Source organism: Miscanthus floridulus, chromosome 18, assembly GCF_019320115.1.
Source record: "Miscanthus floridulus cultivar M001 chromosome 18, ASM1932011v1, whole genome shotgun sequence".
NCBI lineage: Eukaryota > Viridiplantae > Streptophyta > Magnoliopsida > Poales > Poaceae > Miscanthus > Miscanthus floridulus.
Genome location: NC_089597.1, coordinates 29,446,666 through 29,467,318, shown reverse-complemented (window position 1 = coordinate 29,467,318; position 20,653 = coordinate 29,446,666). Strand labels below are relative to the sequence as shown.

Here is a 20,653-nt window from a genome sequence, read left to right as displayed (position 1 = left end):
ATGAAGAGATATATGGTCATGTTCGTTTGAACTTATCAGCTGCACTGTTTCAGTGAAATAACAATATTTTTCTCTCACAACAAATCAGCATCAGCATCAGCCATTTTTACAGCCAGCCGAACAGGGCCCATAGGTAGATGAGGGAGAGAGAAGATGTGCGATTGGGCAAAAGATTATTCTGTAGAAAATATCCATTGAAAACGTAGTTTCTATATGTAGTGTTCACATGCATAGAAACTATACATGGTTTCCAGTTTGGAGTGCCCTTATAAAACAAAAGATATATATATATAGGTCAGATAAAAACATGTTTAGATATAAAGGATTATTTTGGCCCAAGTAGATTTATTTTTATGGTTTCCAGCATTGGGAGTGCCCTTATAAAACTATATATATATATATATATATATATATATATATATATATATATATATATATATATATATATATATATATATATATATATATATGTGTGTGTGTGTGTGTGTGTGTGTGTGTGTGTGTGAGAGATAAAAACATGTTTAGATATAAAGGATTATTTTGGCCCTAGTAGATTTATTTTTATTATTTTTATATGATAGGTAGCAGCAAAAAGCTATACACACGATGTAGCGTGTTATGACCGTCCGAGCCTAGAATTTGAGGTATACAATCATGTAGTTGCTCTCCGCGTTTACCACGCGCTGAGTCAAGGATCACGGTGGTCGTTTATCATCCGGTCTGATTTCATTTTAGCGGACAAGGTGGTACTAAACAGAAATCATCGCCTACTCCGTTGTGCACATTTGGTCCACTCGGGGCCCCGGGCCCAATCATTAGGTGCAGGCTGTTGCGTTGCGCCGGATTAACTTCTCAAGTTGTCTTCCCTTTTGGAGGAGGTCCTCTTTTATAGCCCAGCGCAGCGATGGCCCATGGTCATTTCGTTGTTGGGCCTTTGTGGCCCCGAGCTCATGACGCGTCGCGGTGGGACGAGGAAAGGAATCCTGCCGGCGCAGGCCCTACCTATTGAACAGGGAGACCAGCGCGGCGTCTGACCACGCCGGCATTCACGCCGCACCACCAGCTCCATGTTGCTGCGCCGCTGACGGCGGTGGGCGATGGGCGGTGGCCAAGCACGTCAGCGCGTTTTCACGGGAGAAATCCATCAAGGATTCATCAATAATACTACTTAAGGAGATGGATAAATCTTTTATACATGTTTGAGAATATCAACTGTACATGCTTGAGAATATGGCCTGAACTACCATCATTTTCCCATGGTGTTGCGTAAACGTATCTTGAAAGTACACATTTTGGGGTTTGGGCAGCTCCATCGTCCATGGAACAGGTGAGCCCCAATTTACAGTCCAAGGAAACTCGCTATATCTTCAGTTCAGTCAGTTGTGATCGAGTTTCAACCATACCAGCCTCCAGGATCTCGTCGAACTTTGGCGGACTAGACGGGGTGCTGCTCGAGGGTGTGTCTGACAGGAACACATCCGAGTTGTTGTCAGACCATTCGGCTGCGGCTGCGGCGGCGGCGGCATCACCAGCTTCTGCATCTCGGGAAGTTTCTGAATTGGGTTCGATTTTGGTGTCATCCACTTCGGGTTCCTCCTGTGCAGATGCATCATTGAAGAGTTGACCTCCTTGAATGTTTGGTCCAGAAGCCTCAGGTTCTGGCGAAGAATGCACATTGGCAAGAGAAGAATGGTTTTCAGCAGGTTCTATGTGATGAATCTGGACAGATCTGCTGCTATTTTCAGCTGATGCGCTGCTGATTTCTGTTTCCTCAAGAGGTATTTTGTCGAAGCCATCATGTTCTCTCTGTAATCCCTTCTGTTTTGATTCTTCATTTGTGATGTGATCGCTTTCGCTTGACCAATCCAGATGGCTGAAGGCATCACCAACCTTGGAAAGGCTCTCTTTCTCCTTGCTAGATAACTCAGATTTGTGAATTGCTGTGCTCATTTCCATATCAGAAAATATAGCCTACAATTATCAGGAAAAAAATGATATGTAACTGTATACAGAGGTGAAATGGCGCAAGCAATTTAATGCAATAAAAATGCAAAAATTATCCAATCCAATTACCTCAACTCTGAAGTCTACAGGAAACCGGTGTTTTGTGTCCCACAGAATATCAATCTGGTTCCTATCAAGTACCAACAAATTGTCTTCAATAAAAGCTGTGCTAAACATGGCTCTGAACACCATAACTTCATGTTCGAAGTCCTCATCCAGGCTGACACACTCAATTACAATGTCTCCTTGAACAGGACAATGGACATTAACCTTGATTATCTCACATTCTTCCTGAATTTGCAAATAAGAACAGTTTAATATGCAAACAAGCTTGAAGATATCTACTGTACAAAATGGAAATGGAAATGGAAATAGAAATAGGAACCTGATATAAATTAAAAAAACAAACAATGAAGGTTAAATGCTTTGAAGTTTGGACTTATTCATAATCTACTAGAAAATGAATTGAATTCAACTTGTAAGCTTGTAGGTATATTTCAAATAGATCAGTAGAATTTTTAAATATTGAACTACTGAAATATCACAGACATACTGTAAGATACCAATACGAGATTCATGATGAATTAATGACTACACAAAATTATACCTGTGTATAGAGCTGGACAAAATCACTTGTCTTTGGGGTCGAAAAGAGAAGTTTAGTAGCCCTGTCATTAGGCGCAAGGGGATCTAGGCCATAAATGCGGAATAGTGGTCTGCATCCCCCTTGCCCATCAAAATTCGGTACCTTCCTGATTATTATACAGTTCAAATTCAGCATTTTGTCAACAGGAGGCCATGATTCTGGTGATATGTGCCGTTTTGACACATACTTCAAATATCTCAGCTGAGAAGGCACTGGGTCCAGTGGTGAGAACAGCTCAGCTAACCCATCAGGTGCCTGTTTGCAGACAGCCTCCAAAGCCTTCCTCTCATCACTATACCTTTTGAGGTAAACCAATAGGGCTGTCAATGCAAAAGCAAGAACTGGCCATCCACCATGTTCTGCATGTATTAGCAGAAAGTTATCCTGGCTTAATGAGAGCCAGCTTTCACTAGATCTCAGGAAATGGTGAATCATCTCCATGGTGAGCAGGGGGCATCCTTCATAATTACGTGGGTAACCCATCACACACATGTCGTAGTATGAGAAAATGCTGGCAATTTGGTTGTCCTTCTTGCTTCCCTCAAAGTTGAATACCATGAATTTGTCGATGGAGTAGTGGCCAAGTAGCTGTTTTAAGATTCCTCCAATGTATGGCATCAGCTCGTCTTCTTCCAGCAAATCCATGGAGTAACAGTGATCAAATACTGTAAAGTAAGGAAGCAATCTATAATCAGCATCAGAAGCAGAGAGCAAATTTTTTTTATTAAAAAGGTACAGTTATAAACAATGTACAAAGCATTCCAGTTGAATTAGGTGAATGTTGCATAAGCATGTTTGGAACAAAGTTCCCTTCAATTTGAAGTGTCCTTGGCTTCAATGAAATAGGAATGCATACTTAGGAAAAGAAAATGTAGTAGCCTAGTGGGGGTACTACCCAAGGTACACAAGCTGATGTCAAATGGGGGAATTGTTAGAATCACTAACAGTCATGAAAAATTCAAAACAAAACAATAAGGTAGCAGATAGTTTCTCAGAAGAACGTCCTCATAACAGTCGGTCAACAATTTGACAAGATAATTTCCTTCAAACACAACAATATCAAATAATGTCACGATCCTGCAGCTTTAGGTATGTATTTGGCACAAAAATGAGGCCTTCAAGCTTCGAAGCTCGCCATTTGCCATGTATGTATATATGAACAAATGTACATCTGACCGCATCCATTCTCCAATTGGGAAATCAGAAGATGAATCCCATTCCATGCTCCAGGCATCAATAACTTAAATTTGTGTCATATATGCTAAATCCCGTGAAAAGCGAGAAATGATAACATCCAATGGAAACAGTCGCACTCCAACACGAAGATGTGATACTTCATTTTTTTTTAAAAAAAAGGACAATGACAACGTGATAGCCAACTACTACTCTGGTCAATCCCGTGTCCCTATTTTGGTCAAGCTCATAATCTAGAAACAGCTAAGCAATCGCCTTTCCGCGCCCTTCGTCTAGTCAAAACACGAACCGAACCCACCGGCACAAAAAGGCCGCAAAGTCTGGGCAAAGCTATCTCCACTCTTCAAGTCTGCAACTGCAAGTGCAAGCAAATCTGCGCCTCGAGATCAACACGAACGCACCTTCTTTTTGTTCGTAATTTCCCCCTCGAGAAATGGGGAATAAAGCGAGAAGAGGAGCGTACGAGTGACTCGTATGGGCAAGGTTCTCGGTGCCGCGGGACGCGTTACTTCCAAGAAACCCCCGACGAAAAGGTCCAACAGCCCAGCGCGACTGCGCGAGCGAGCAGGTTCGCACAAACGCACCCAGCTAAAATAGCAAGATTACCGAGTACTGGGCCGAGAAAGCGAACGCACCGAGGATGTTGCCGGAGATCTCGACGAGCCCATCGGGCGGCCGCCGGTAGAAGAGCCGCCGGAACAGCGACATCCGCCCGCCCGGCCGCCAACGCAGGAACCGGCCAGAGAACGCGCCGCGCCGCGCCCGCCGGGTAGCCGGAGGAGGTGGAGGGGGATGGGGGGGCGGGCAGGGAGAAGACGTGACGAGCAGTAGCGGAGCCGGTGGTGGCGATATAGTCGTCGGGGAGGAGGGAGGGAGGGAGGGAGGGAGGTGGCAGCGAGGAGGGCAGCTCCGCGCCGGTGGATTGTTTTCTCGGAGGTTTTTGGTGGTTTGGACGTTTGATTTGTTTAACGGGTCGTCGTGGGCGCGTGCGTGCGACCGCTGTAGCACCGGCCCTGCGCGGAGGCGAACGGTTCTTCATCATGGAACGGGCCCGAGCTTGCTTCATTTCCCTTCTTTCTAAAAAGAGAGAGAGAGAGCAAAAGTTGGAAACGGGTTCAAAATTTGAACTTTGATTGCCTTTTTATTTTCTTTTTCTCTTCTTAAACTAAAGCGCATGCCTCTTTGTGTCCTTATTTTCATTTCTTTTTTTATACCACATTAGGGCTGCCTTTGGAACGCAGAATTTTTTTCCGTTCATATGTTTTTTTCTGTGAAAAATGAATTGATTACTGTGAAACTATACGATTTCTATGAAATTCCTACGTTCCAAGGTGGACCTAGTTCTTTTTTCTATGATTCATTAATCACCTTTTTTATCGACATTAATCACCTCTTAGGTAAAGGTTGATTGTGGAACTTCAACACATGAGTTTTTATGTAGAACCAAATTAAGCATATTAAGATGAATGTGACACGGTGGCGGACCCAAAGGGTAGTCCAGGAAGGCCCAGGACTACCCTGAAATCTAGCCCAAAAACTTTTTAGTAGTCAACATTTTCGATCTTTTAGCCCATAAAAAAAAGCTGGCCCAAGAAAGAACTGAAAGAAGCCACATCCTCTCCCGAGCCCCCGAGGCCGCGAGTCTGCGACACTTGACCGTGAGGCGGATGGCGTCCCTGCGGACTCCACCAGCGCGAGCGCCACCGTCCCCGAGCACCGAGGTTGAGCTGCCCAAGCGCAGAGCGCAGCACACCGTCGGCCACCTACCGCCCACTGCCCCGCCTGGCGGCTGGGCCTGGTGCTAGTCGCCGTTGCCGAGCCTGTGCGGCACAGCCGTTGGTGTGCCGAGGCGCCGACCACTGCGGGACCCGCCGCAGCGCGAGTCCACGACAGTGCAGGAGCTGATCCTGCGGTCTAGGCGGCGGCGGTAAGATGGTGATGGTGTCAGGCTGCGGGGGGAACGCGTGGGCAAAGGAGATGACCATCCGTCGCAGGATAGCCAGCATGTGCGCTCCACACCCTGATGCAATCTCTTTGTTCTTTGTAAGAAAAGGGATTCTTTTCTATCAAGATGCTAACTACCATTATCTGTATGGATTTGGGTTCAAATTCAATAAGACGCAGGAACACTTCCCTACTCTGAAGGACTACAACGATTTGAACCTTTCAATTGTATTATCTCAATTTGATTAATTTATAGTCATTTTAAAGAATTTTTTCTTTGAATTTTGTCGTGTTGCACATAAAATTTTTTAACTAGGACTATCCTGGTTTTAAATCCTGGGTCCGCCACTGATGTGACATGATAAATAATATGTTTATCGTTCATCACAATGTAGATACTCCATATGTCTTTGCACATGATGTAACAATGCAGCTTGGAAGTTGAAACAAAACCAAACGCAACGTGTCAAAAATGAGCTAGCGCTTCCTGACTTGGCAAACCATAAAACCATGCAACCTCCTCGTAATCTCTCCTTCACGTCCTACAGGCCATTAAAAAATCAATACATGTTTTTAGCATCAACACGTGGACTTAAACCGAAGCTAAGATTCTTTTAGAAGGTGATTAGTTGCACGCAGGAGGCCATTCTGAGCCTCATCCTAACACCGCTCGGTGCACTTAGTCGTGTTTGGATGCTTGCCTCGCATCTTTTTTCTACACCGTCTCATTCATCTTGACCCCTTCGTCCCGCATGGATCCGTCTTCTCGATTCCCGCTTTCCTCGCGATGCAGGACGACGCGATGCACCCATAATACAGAGGCACATGTGTCATACACTCAAAACTCTCGTCCAACCAAACAAGATCTCATTTCGTACTGGACCAACAACAAAGACAACCAAACACGACTAGGTGCACAGTTTAAGCATGCATCTCACTATCCTAGATCAGCTCTCCGTCCCAGCTCCCTATCACCAAAGCAACCAATCGTGCCCTTAATCACCCCCATGGTGCAACGGTACGTTAGTCTCCAAATCACCCCAGCCTGCGTAGGTAAATGCTTTGACATACGAAAAGGTCAAATCTAATCACAATTGGTTGATTTTTTCGCTGCTCTGACGTGTAGGCTAACCGTGGCTTTAGCTAAAGACTTTTTATATGTAATAAATACCTTGAAAGCACACATGATGAGATTAATTGTTCTTCCACACGTGGAAACAGTGGACCTCAAAACTCATCAGAAAATGGGAATGAGCGAGTCGCTCGTTTGGTCAGTATCGCGAGCCGCGAGCTCGGCCATCCGGGTTCGAACCCGATGTGCAGCGTATTTCTGCTAAAAAATGAGTGGGAATGGGAAAGCTCCACCGTTAAAAAAAACTCATCAGAAAAACTCTTCCACAAGATGTTTCAAATATTATCAAGAATATGAGAAAGCTTTTATTGACTTCAATTTTACGCCAAAAATGTTATGTAGGATTTTTTTTAGAGCCCTGCTTTCCTGTACAACTCTCAATTATAAAACCTTAAGCAAATCCACAAATTTTGTATATGAAAATTTGACCTGTCTAAAATGTATATACTCCCTACGTTCCAAATTATAAGTCGGTTTGACTTTTTTTTTATACATCACAAATAAGCATGTAGGACCACACTTATAAGTGTGAGTACTTTATTATAAAAAATAAAAGGAAGAAACTATTTCACTATATCCTAGATTACCCACTATGTTTACTTAACTCCATATTAAATCAAAGGCTCAATTTACTCTCCTAAACATCCGATATGACAGGAACTATAATTAGTCTATGTTTAATACTCCAAACTATTGTCCAAACATCCTAAAGTTTGGACAATAGTTTGGAGTATTAAACATAGACTAATTACAAAATTAATTGCATAGATTTAGACTAATTTGCGAGACGAATCTATTAAGCCTAATTAGTCTATGATTTGATAATGTGGTGCTACAGTAAACGTGTTCTAATGATGGATTAATTATGCTTAATAGAGTCGTCTCGTAAATTAGTCACGGCTTCTGTAATTAGTTTTATTATTAGTATCCAAACACCCGATGTGACACCCAATGTGACATCCGATGTGACATCTTCTAAACTTTAGTCCCTGGACCACCAAGCACCTTCTCACGTAACACGTCTATCGCGTGCCGACGTTAACTACAATGGGGTGGCGGTGGGTGCCACTAATGCATCTTGTTAGCAAGCAAGATCTCCGTGGTGGCGGAGCAACAACAGTTGATTTTCTTCAAAAAGCAGGAGGTGAAGCGCCTCAAGAAGATGTCAATGGAGTAATTGCTATTGGACTAGTCTAGGGATGGCAATGGGACGGTTTCCCCCATAGTTTTTGGGTTTGGGGACCCAAAATTTATTGGATTCGATTTTGGGTTTTGGTTTTTACCCGCGGATGCCTAATGGAGGTTCAAAATAAATCATTTTGAATAGAAACTCATGTGCTTTATTAATAAATTATTTATGTAAGCTATTAAGTTTGTTCTAAGTCAATTCATGAAATTGTGTGATGTTTATTACCTATTATTCATACTCGTGAATATGTAATATATACCATGCATGTGTTACTGGAAATTCCTTATTGTTTTTTATTGCCATATAATATAGTGGTGGGTTTCAGGTAACCAGTCGGGTTTCGGGGATCCACCAAGTTTGGTTTTGGGGTTTGGATTATCACTCGAACCCATGTTCGGGGCAGTTTCGGGTTTTGAGTTTGGGTTTTGGGTTCAGGTCTACGGAGACTCCACCCGGTCCGAATAAAGCCCCGTTGCCATCCCTAAACTAGTCATCGTTTGCTTTGAAACAGTAGGGCAGCTGGTTCCTAGAGGACAACTCAGCGATGTTGACGCCCGTGAATGAGATGCTAGGCATGGTGGTATTGGTGTCATGATACGTCGAGCTGGTGATCTCGATCAAGCGGACGACGCAGTCACCACAACCGGTGGACCTCAATGAATGGGATGAGCTATAGGAGATGTTGGTTGCGAGCATGCTCGTGCAATTTCCAGGCGCAACTGTGCAGTGTGGTGCCCATAGTGGACCTAGGCTAGTGGGCAGTGGCGTGCGACGCTGGCTAGGATCATGGTGTAGTTGGCGCCAATGGCTGCCTAGATCGAAGGGACATGACTGCAGCGATGGTGCCTCGGAGCAATGAAAGGTCCATGTTTGGTTTTAGTAATTGAGTGACAACCTAGGTGGACTAATTATGTTTAATGTGAGATACACAGGTGATTAGTCTATAGGTACATGTGTGTAAGCAACATATGCCATGGAGGTGAAAATGGTTTGGCGATGTTGCAAAGCTCACACATGTAATAAAGGAGCTTATTGCATATGAGACATGACATTGAGTCATGTGACTAAGGTGGAGAAGATCAGGACAAGGCTTGGATCGACGGACTGGTTGCAAGTGTGAAGGGAAAGTTGAGTGATGACTTGGCATCGATGGACCGAAGCAACGGTGAAGAGCAAGTGAAGTCAGGATCGATGAACCAATACGGTCATGTGATGATATTAAGTGGATCATATCATTTGTGATTGGTTGGTGCATGTGTTGCATCAACATTGGAAGAGATGGAATGGAATATGCAAGGCAAAGGTATATTTGTAGGACATTTCATTTCACCGGTCATAGGTATGTAGAGAACTTTATGACCGAGTTTAGGATAGATGGTCATACTATTAAGAGGGGCAAACTTGTTTGCATATCGGTCATCTAGTGCTACTTAAGCGATCTAACTTTACGATGTTGCTAGGATCAAGTGGCGTGGTGAATTAAGTGATTAAATCCTTAAAAATGTCTATGAAAAGCTAACACACATGCACATAGTGGTGTACACTTGGTGGTGTTGGCACATTTGCAAAGGAGAAGAAGTTGGAGTTAATGTGGATCAACTCGGTGAAGAAAAGGAGGTGAAAAGAGGTCAATGGAGGTCACTGGACGCTGGCCTAGGCAGGACCTACATGTTCAGCTAGTGTTAGGTGAAGTGGCGTGGCCTCAGTCTTGATGACTGGACGCTGGAGCCTAGAGGTGACCGGACATGACGCTCCTATGTCCATTCGTTGCTGACGTACGCTGACATAGGGCTGGCGTGCTTGGCTAAGAGGAGCGGATGCCGCAGTGCGTCCAGTCGTACATGAATGGACATGTCCGATCGTTAAAATCCCTCGCGGGGTAGTTTTTGGAGTCAACCTGACTCCGCACGATGCAGCGTCATATCAAGGCAGAGGCGTGTCCGATCCTTGGCTCTATGGCGTGTGAGCGAACGCAGGTTGCGTGCGTTAGGTCATCCTTTGGTGCGTCCAGTCATTCTTTGATCGTTGGCGTGCAGAGCTGACCGTTGGGATCGGGCGTTCGACATTGAACGCAGATGACATGTGGACGGTGGAGAGTGACCGGACGTAGGGGCCTACGTGTCCGGTTGTGTTGGGCTAAGCGTCCGGTCGTCCTGAGTTTAGCCCAGTGAAGGGGGTAACGACTAGTTTAGCCCTTGGGGTTATGAAAGGAGTGTGTGGTCGGCCTTGGCTGGTGCTTGGCACCCTTAGGACTTATTGTCCTTGCTTGGGGAGTGCTAGGAGAGCCTCTAACTCACTTGTGCTTGCAAAGAGTGCGAATCAATTGCGAGTGAGTGATTCTAGGGCTATTGCATTGAGATTGCATCGAGTGGCACTAGGTGATTGAGTTGCAAGCCAGTGGTTCTTGTTACACTTGGAGGTTGTCACTTCCTAGATGGCTTGGTGGTGGTCTCCGTCTAAGCACGCAAAGAAGATTGTGTGGTGCTCCGGAGAAGTGATTGTGAGGGGGATTGTGCTCACCCCGCGGAAGCCGCAAAGAGCAACTCTAGTAGAGTGAGATGTGAAGGGCGACAAGTGGTCTAGTCGGGTCAAGTGCTAGAGCTTGTGGTAAGCACTACATGTGGGAGAGTATGACTTGCGGGTCACCGCTAGCAAGAGGATCATCGGCAACCTTAGAGCTTGTCTCAATGGGGACTAGCGTGTTGGCAAACACGTGAACCTCGGGATAAAATTCACCGTTTAACATTGTCATCCCATTGGTTTGCATTCCCCTTCACACAAGGTTTTATTTACACTTCATGCATTGTGCTTGTGCAGTTGCTCTAGTAATTAGTTAGCTTATATAGCTTGCTAGTTACCTTCTTGCTTGTGTAGCATAAAAGTATCTCCCTTACGTGACTAATTCGGTTTGAGTAACCTTGTTAGTCATATTGCTTAGTTTGTGCAGCTAAGTAATTTGCGCTCTATAATTTGGCTTGTGTAGCCTTGTTATTGAGCATTGCTAGTGAGCTTAGGTGGCTTTATGCTTTTGCTTAGTAGCATGTGTAGGAGCTCACCCGTTGCTTGATGTACAAGTGTATAGGTTTGTGTGACCTTGCTCTAGAATTGTTTAGGTGAGCTCTAACTAGCCCAGCACTTTTGTTGTCTGATTAGGATCTTTATAAGGTGCTTATAAACTTAGATAGAGGGGTGTAGTCTTGGCTAGACTGATAGTTTTAATTCTGTATTTGTTTCGGTTAGCCGGCACGATTAATTTTAGAAAGGACTTATCGGGTACCTTAGAACGGGGTACCCCGAGCGAACATCAAAGGGGTCACTTAAGTCCCATCAAAAAACAAAGCTAGAAGGTAAGCCATGGGCCCCTCACCCACCACGTCCGAGCCCACCAGGCCCTCCGCCTCGCCTCAAGCCTCACGCAGGAGGTCTTGGCGTCCTGACGCAATCTCCGCCTTGCGCGAGGCTCTCCACGGAAGGCCTCGGCAGGGAACACGATCTCCGCCTCGCGCGAGGCTCTCCATGGAAGGCCTCGGCAGGGGGTGCATTCTCCGTATCGTGTGAGGCCTCTCACAGAAGGCCTCGGCAAGGAGTCCGATCTCCGTCTCGCGCGAGGCTCCGCTCTCTGTCTCGCGTGAGGCCTCATTCTCTGTATCGCGCGAGGCCAGTTTATCCATAGTCCATCACCCCCACCTCAGCCGGTCTTCCCGACAGCACGTCATGTCTCATTAATACTTCAACCACTCCCGCAATCTCAGCCGGACGATGGCTCGACGCCACAGAGTGGCCGACGGGACATGAGGTCGCATCGGCCCCATACCGGCTGAGACAGGGCACGGCGGGGATTACCGGTCATTGTATCCTAACGCTGTGCCCACGATCAGCACCCACACTGCACTGTGCCCGCGATCCCCACCTTGAAAACAACGCGACATGGACGGCCTGGCCCGGTTCATCACTGCCTCCAAGCTAGCACCCCGGATCAACCGCTCTCTCTGGGCCTCAGCATTGTGCACCAGGGTCTCGGCAGCCTCGGCACTGACTGAGCCTCGGCCTCACGCGCCGCCAATCCACAGCGATCCGTGTCCTAGCCACCGTGCTTGCTCTGAGGTATCCTAGGAGCTCCCATGACGCACAGGGTTGGACGTGACCAGCATGTCGCCCCAGTGCTCCAAGGACGGACCACTCCGACGACCACGCCGCCACAAGAATAGGCCACAGGGCTCGGACACACCACCCCTGTTGGCACGACGCCGTATAGTCAGCGTATGTACTGTCCTTGTACTCCCTTCAACTATAAAAGGAGAGGACTTGGGCCACTTAGAGGGAGGGAGAAGAACACCTGGGAACACACACACACATCCCAGCCGCCTGAGAGCAACGTCTCAAGCGGCCCACACGACACCTCGCCGAGACCTGGGATCAGCTCCCTCTCTCACCCAGCTTGTAACCCCCTACTACAAGCACTTCGGTGCAAGGAATATAAGATCGATCTCTCAGACTGGATGTAGGGCATCGATTGCCTGAACCAGTATAAACCTTGTGTCTCTTTGCATCACCATCCGGGATTAGGGACACGCAGTTCACATTACTAGTTGGTTGAGGACCCCCCGGTCCGAAACACCGACAGGACTATTCACCCCCCTCTAGTTCGCTATCTCGACCCTACACGTGGTATTGGAGCTTGGTCTCTATGGCAGAATCGCCTGCAATAATACACCTTCGGAGGCGTTTGTCTTCCACTAGACACTAAGCACCTTGAAAGTAAGTTACACCATGCGGTTCCGTCGAGCACACCCCAAGGGAGAACTCGAACAATCCACGTTTTTCATCTAGAATCCAATAATGAGAACAAGTTTACAATACTTAGTCCATTTCATACAACAAGAGTTCTCGGAAATACATTATTACAATACCAAGTTCAGAGTGCAGAATTTAAACAACAGAATTGAAATAAACATCTAACGATAAGATACAAGGATCCGTCTGTGCCCACCAGAAGAATCATGTACACAACAACCACTCCTCAAGCTGCACCTGCAACAGGGGTAAATAAAACCTAAGTACACAATGTACTTGCAAGACTTACTCGACTAGTGGGAATAATTTCCTGACTCCAAAGGATATAATAAGCTTTATGGTTTGCTGAGTTTCCTTTTTGCGAAAAGCATTACTAGTAGTAAATCCTTATGTATGTGTTTTATTAGCAGTCATGATTAGTTCATTAGCTAACCATTCTATGTAAGCACCTGTTCTACTTTCAAGCAAGAGTTGAGCAAACAGATCCATTTCACCATCTTTCATCTTCTAGTTCTTACTACAGTGCTAGATTGTAGATAAGTCGTACCGGATTGCCCGGCGATTCGCGAATCAATGTGCCTAGTTAGGTACCTCGAAACACACGCCCCGCTTGTACCCTAGGCACAAGCAAGACCAACTCACCACTCTCCTGTCAAGGGGTCTAGGTCCCCGTCCAAACTTGGACTCCAAGCCCCCACTCCTGAGTCCCGGACTCAGTGTGGTGCTTAGACCTCCACCATCCTCGCCTCCAATTAGTCAGTCCGGAAAGAGCCAGAACCCACGACAAGAGAGCAATGAGCCTTCTTGCTCCCATAAGCAAGTATGTGCTCAGAATAATAAGTACGTGACCTGACTACCATCCATAGCAATAGACGGTCCTTAACCAACACAGATAGGGAAACAATGTAACCAAGCTATGCCCCATTAGCCACGGGACACAACCTATTACACCCACCAATACCCGTACCATATCCCTGCTCGGTCTCCATTTCCTTTCACTATTTTATCATGAGAGTAATAATAATAATCACCTATTGTGAGTAACAGCAGGTTACTCATGCTACCGATATCCTAAGCATAGCAACTACTCGACCTATGCTAGTAGGACTCATAGGTAGGTTTATCTATGCATGTAGTTTCAATATAAATCTTGTAACATAAATGCACATCACACACACACACACACACACACACACACACACACACACACACACACACACACACACACACACACATATATATATATATATATATATATATATATATATATATATATATATATATATATCCAGTGATTATTCAAAATAAGGGTTATGCACCGGGGCTTGCCTTGGGCAGGCGGATTATCAGCTATGTCATTCATCGGTGGCTTTGAGGCTTCCTCTTATACGAGGACCTCCTCCTCGTACTCCTCGATCATATCCTCGTACTCCTGCTCTCCGGTGGTCACGAACTCCACCAACTCATTCTCTACATGCATGTAACGATGATGCAACACTTAGTATTTTAGCAACAACAACTCTTAAAATAAGAATACATCTACTAATCTACTAAGCTAACTCTAATGACTAAAATACTAAGCTAAGTAGTATTTTCATCAAACAAGGTACAAACTCATCAAACACGTATTAACTTTACAACTAAAATATATTCTTGCTTCTACTAGCGATTTAACATATATTAAAACAAGAAGTATCTAACTACCCTAAAGCTTAGCCTATTCTAAGGCTACAAAAAATTACAGCGAGCACATAATAATACCAGAAAACTACCATAAAATTTTTAGAGCTAAAGCTATTACTATTTTGCAAAAAAAATCCTATAATTATTAACCTAATAATATTAAGTATTTCCAATTGATTTAATAGACCTAAGTTCCATCACAGATATGTATGAAATAATTATACTAATAGATAGATAAAGAATTTAAGAGCCTAACAAAATTGGTTTCACGATTTTTGGACACCTATATGAATTGTTGTTAATTATCAAAGTTCAGCACAGAAACTAAAATATAAGGCTATTTCTATTCTCTAATAAAAGGAAAAACGAATTCACCAGCGTGGCCCACAACCACGCGGACGCGGCACACTCGTGCGCGGCACGCCCGTGCACGCACATAGGCTGGCCCACGGCGGGAGGGAGCCCACGCGTGTGGTCCTTTTGCAAAAACGCCCTTGCTCTTTCTAGTATTAACGCGGCTCTTATGCGCCCTATTTCCACAGTCGGCCCTTATGCCGATAGACCCTCGCCCTAACCCATCTTTACATCCGGCCGGACCCGAGGCCCCCGTGCTCGCCGACGCGGCGTCGGCTGGCACGGGGCTGCCACATCGGCCAACTGGGAGCCCCTTTGACACACCTAGGAGGTCGATCCTCACCTATGGGACAACACGCAACTTTGAGTAGTGGTTAGATGAGCCAAGACGTAGTAGATTGGCCTCTCCATGACGACGGCACCCTGTGGCAGCGGCAGCCAAGTTCCGGTGAGCCACGGCCTTTCGGAAGTGGTAGAAACAGCCGATGAGCACTAGTGACTCACCACGAACCTATCCGTGGCGATGTCTCGGCCGGAGATGCCCCGAGCAAGACTAGCCATGTGCGCACGGCAAGTTCAACGATGGGTCGTGGTGGCACGACCGCGTTAGTGGCGTAGAGACAGTGGTTGGAGTACGACTTAGGTGTGCATGGCGATGATGGGTTTTAGATGGGGCTAGCGGCGCAGTCAGTCTGGCTCGAGATGGTGAGGTGGAAGCTATCCATGGTGAGGTTGGCTAGGCCTTAATGGCACGGTGGCGGAAGCAAAGCTCCAAAATTGGAGCTCGGCCTGGTAGCAATCAAGGCGAGGAGGGGGCGGTCGACAAGAGGATGTAAAGGCGGAGACACGGGCATGAGGAATTGATGAGAGGTGCTCACTCTCTGGCTCACCGTGACCATGACTCAATGACAGTGAAAAGAAGAGGCGCAGTGGGGAAAAAAGGGCGGTGGGTGCAGTCAGTGGTTTGGCTAGCGCATGCCTTGGCGGGGCGCGGTTGTCGTGGCCGAGGGACCTAGATCCAAGCATGAGGGGATGAGCACAAGCATCTGTGACCGGCCATGGCCTGCGTGCCGTAGCACCATTAATGGTGTGTCGACGGCATGCACGACCATGTGCGGACGGCACCCAACCGGGCCAAGGAGGGGGCAGCGCGATGCAGCGAGCAGACTCGAGTATGGTAGTGACAGGATGGCTGCGACAGCAACTGCGACCGTGATTACATCATGACGCGCAACATGGAGGACAACAGCAGCATCAGTGGCAACCATAGTGGTAGTGGCGATTGGGCGTAGAGAGGGCTGACGGGGCATGGCGACCTATGGCTGGCTGCAAGCGGTTTGGCCAAACCGGCCAAGCCATGGCCAGGCCATGGCCAGACCAAGGGCCACCTCGGCCGACCGCTGTGTGGCCACGCATGCGTGCACACGGCACTACCGTGTAGCGATGTAGAATGGCCACGCGTGGTGACCACACGCCCAAGCCCGGTGACCCGAGACTGAGTACGCGCATGAATTTTAAAGCGCCCGTAAAAACTAAACGATTCAATTTGGAACCAAGCCATTTTCACTACTCTAAAAAGGGCACCTTAGGCTATCAACAAGAGCTACAACATGACACCCCTTCTTAACTCAATTTCACAGAATAATTTGCCAAACATGGCTTTGTCACACTGCTGCTCACCTTAGGAATTTTTTCTAAGTTTTGAGCTGGATTTGTTTTCAAGTTTCGTTTCTTGACTATTAGAAATACTAGCTAGCAACATTATTTTTCTATAGCAAGAGTTGCATTTTTATCTACAAAGTTTGTACTTTAAACTTTATTTAAGTTTCATATATAGGTTCTATAGTAATTTTTGTTCAATAAAAATTAGTTTACACCCCTACTTGTTAACTATACGAATCATGGAGAAACTTTTGTTTAGCATTTTTGTTGATCATTTTAGTTGCAATGCATTATCTACCCACTTCACCACATGCATTAACACACAAGTATGTTGCTCATGATATGTTTTAGTAGATGATTAAGGGTGTAACACCGAGGTGTTACAGCTCTACCTCCCTTAAACAAAATCTCGTCCCGAGATTTCATGTGAGTGCCTAGTGTAGGAAAAGAGATAAGGATAAATTCCGATTTAAACAATTACCTCGGTGAACTAGAAAGAAGGTGGGGATAATGCTTCAAGATATAGCTTTCTTGCTCCCATGTTGCTTCGTCCTCCGTGTGATTTTGCCACTAAACTTTATAAAACTTCACCACATTGTTCCTAGTGACTCTCTCTTTTTCATCCAAGATTTTGATAGGATGCTCAATAGATCAGGTTGGAGAGGGAGTCCTTCAATTTCCATGGCTTCATCGGGGACCCGTAAATATTTCTTCAACTAGGAAACATGGAAGACATTGTGTGCTGCTGACAAAATATCCAGAAGTTGGAGACGATAAGCAACCACACCACATCGCTCCAAAATCTTATAAGGTCTGACATAACAAGGAGCTAACTTTCCATGGACTCTGAACCGATGCACACCTCTCATTGAGGATACCTTTAGGTACACATGGTCACCAACTTCAAACTACAAGGGCCTTCTTCGCTTGTCTGCATAAGTTTTCTGATGATTCTGAGCTGCCTTTAAATGACTCTAAATAACACTAACTTGCTCTCGAGCTTCTTTGATAAAATCAGGTCCAAAATAACCATGATCACCCACTTCAACCTAGTTAAGAGGTGTTGTACATTTCTTGCCATAGAGGGCCTTAAAAGGTGCCATATGAATGTTTTCTTGATAGCTATTGTTATAAGAAAACTCAGCTAGAGTTAAGCATTCGTCCCACTTTTCTAGAAAAGAGATGACATAAGCCCTCAACATATCCTCAAGTATCTGATTAACTCTTTTTGTCTGACCATCAGTTTGTTGATAATAAGCTGAACTTCTAAGGAGACGAGTACCAAGACATTTCTAGAGTTGCTCCTAGAAACGAGAGGCAAAGACTGACCCTCTATCGAAAACAATGGTAAGAGGAACTCCATGTAGGGTCACAACCCGATCAAGATACAACTTGGCATACTTCTTCGCTGAATACCTTGTATCCACTGGGAGGAAATGAGCAGACTTGGTAAGGTGATCCACAATGACCCAAATAGAGTCATACCCCTTTGCCGTACGAGGCAAACCCACAACAAAGTCCATGGAAATATTCTACCATTTCCAAACAGGGATAGGCAAGGGCTGTAGAAATTTAGGCATATGCATATGGTCCACCTTAACCCTTCCACAAATGTCACATTCTAAGATGTATTTGGTAATGTCATGTTTCATATTTGGCCACCAATACAAGTGACGTAAATCATGATACATCTTGTTACTTTTTGGATGAATGGATAACTTGGAATTGTGAGCTTCATCCAAAATTTTCTCCTAAGCTCATCACTTGAGGGAAGCACCAATCTATTCTTGAACTTCACCACACCTTGGTCATCAACACTGAAATGAGGACCCCGCCCTTTGGCAATTAACTTGTTGATATGCGGAATTTCCAAAACATCTTGCCTTTGCTCTATAATAATTTGCTCAAGTAAAACTGAGACTACAGCAATATGGGCTAACACCTCAGAATGGTTGAGAGACAAAGATTCTTCTTCAACTTGATATGACTTCTGACTTAAGGCATCAGCTACCACATTAGCTTTTCCAGGATGGTAATGAACCTTCAAATTATAATCCTTGATTAGCTCTAGCCATCTCCGTTGCCTCGTGTTTAGCTCATACTAAGTGAAAATATATTTGAGGCTCTTGTGATCCGTATAAATATGCACTTTATTTCCCAACAAATAATGCCTCCAAATTTTTAGAGCGTGCACCACAGCAGCTAGCTCTAAATCATGGGTGGGATAATTCACCTCATGCTTTTTCAGCTAGCGTGAAGCATAAGCTATCACACATCCATCCTGCATAAGCACGCATCCCAATCCAGTCCTTGAGGCATCACAATACACATCAAATGGCCTATCAATATATGGTTGGGTGAGAACAAGAGCAGTGGTAAGAAAATGCTTCAGAGCTTGGAAAGCTTCTTCACAAGCCGGACTTCATACAAACTTGACATCTTTCTAGAGCAACTTGATCATTGGTTGGGCTATTTTGGAGAAGTCAGGAATGAAGCGTCGATAATAACCAACAAGACCAAGGAACTGACAGATCTGATGCACTAACTTTGGAGACTTCCAATTTAACACATTTTGCACCTTGCTTGGGTCCATAGAGATACCTTCAGGTGTCAAAACATGTCCCAAAAACTACACTCAATCTAACCAAAACTCACACTTACTGAATTTGGCATACAACTTGTGTTCCCTTAATCGAGTCAATACTATCCAAAGATATTGTGCATGCTCTTCTTTGTTCTTGGAGTATGTCAAAACATCATCAATGAACACCACTACAAACTTATCCAACTCCAGCATGAAGACTGAATTCATAAGATACATGAAGAATGCAGGAGCATTGGTTAGACCAAAGGACATGACTAGGTATTCATACAGCCCATACCTAGTAGAGAAAGCTGTTTTTGGTATATCTTATGGCCGGATTTTAATTTGGTGATACCCAGAACGAAGATCAATCTTTGAAAACACCTTTGCACCAGCTATCGACATGGAATTTTTGTCCCATGCTGAGGACACACGCAGCAAGCCAAAAGGGTCCGCTCGATGGAGCAGATCCGCCTAGCTTTAGCATAGGGGTGGTCGATCCTACGCGATCCTCCCGAGATGTGCCAGTCAATTTGACCCTGCAATTGACAAGGAGAGAAAGTTCATCAGTAATTAAGGGTGGAACTTGCCAGTGTTGCCAGACAGTCCCGAATATGTGGCTATGAGAGTCGATATGAAAGGAGATCGACTAAATAGTCGATTCTAGTATATTCATGAGAATAAATCAATTAGAGCTCATGGGGTTGTATAAGAAGAATCAGTTATCATTCAGGATAAATATCATTAATCGAACAGATATTAATCAATGGCAATAAGATGTCAACAATGATCGGTTTATGCTGAGCCAATGATTATAATTAATTGAACCCCTTTTATATAAAGAAACAATTTAACACCACTTAACCATTTAATAAAGATAAATCTAATGAACATGTTAGATCTCATCTATCATCATGACCAGTGGGGCATGAGGTAGAATCATACAGGCTGTAGAAATAATAATGGACTCGACGACCCTAACTCATTACTAATATCAGTGGGGCATGAGATAGAATCATACAGGCCGTAATACAATAATAAGATCATGGGGCTAACATATCTTTCAACCTATCTTTACTTCAACGGTCTCGTGATGCGAACTATTCATGAAAGCGCTCGATATCAGCTAAAACAGTCGATTCAGGCATAACGCATAGTTAAAGTCATGCCTTACCAGGAATAGATCTACTAAATATCAATCCCCACTCCACGGTGCTAACAGTGGGGTGTGAGGCAGAATCACACAGGCCGTGATAACGGGCCGTGGAACGGTTCTCTCTAGCCAATAGATCTACTCAAGATGCAACATGCCTTAACTACATGTTATGCACGATCAAGATTGATGTAAAACAGCTGATAAGACATAACTCATCGTTTAAGGTGTAGATTGGATCAGTTTTAGGTTAGCAAATGATGGGTCAAATAAGATATAAGGCCGATCTAAATCAATCTCAATTGGGCAGAGTG

At 45.0% G+C, this 20,653-nt stretch overlaps 1 protein-coding gene across 1 annotated transcript; it reads right to left on the bottom strand.

Moving 5' to 3' along the window:
* Positions 1 to 1,174: 1,174 nt before the first annotated feature.
* LOC136522660 (formin-like protein 6) lies at positions 1,175 to 4,909 on the bottom strand. The gene is made up of 4 exons (XM_066516468.1): positions 4,480 to 4,909; positions 2,612 to 3,315; positions 2,074 to 2,295; positions 1,175 to 1,971 (listed from the first exon to the last, which is right to left on the bottom strand). Exons 1-4 carry the CDS (start codon positions 4,550 to 4,552, stop codon positions 1,360 to 1,362), a joined length of 1,611 nt encoding a protein of 536 aa, XP_066372565.1. The 5' UTR covers positions 4,553 to 4,909; the 3' UTR covers positions 1,175 to 1,359.
* Between the last annotated feature and the right edge of the window lie 15,744 nt (positions 4,910 to 20,653).

Bases quoted from the DNA above. Each gene is read 5' to 3' on its own strand.
- LOC136522660 (XM_066516468.1), bottom strand. From the start codon at position 4,552: ATGTCGCTGTTCCGGCGGCTCTTCTACCGGCGGCCGCCCGATGGGCTC. The intron at 3,316-4,479 runs GTGCGTTCGCTT...CTTACTTTACAG, and splicing joins GATCTCCGGCAACATCCTCG to TATTTGATCACTGTTACTCC. The intron at 1,972-2,073 runs GTAATTGGATTG...TGATAATTGTAG, and splicing joins CTGTAGACTTCAGAGTTGAG to GCTATATTTTCTGATATGGA.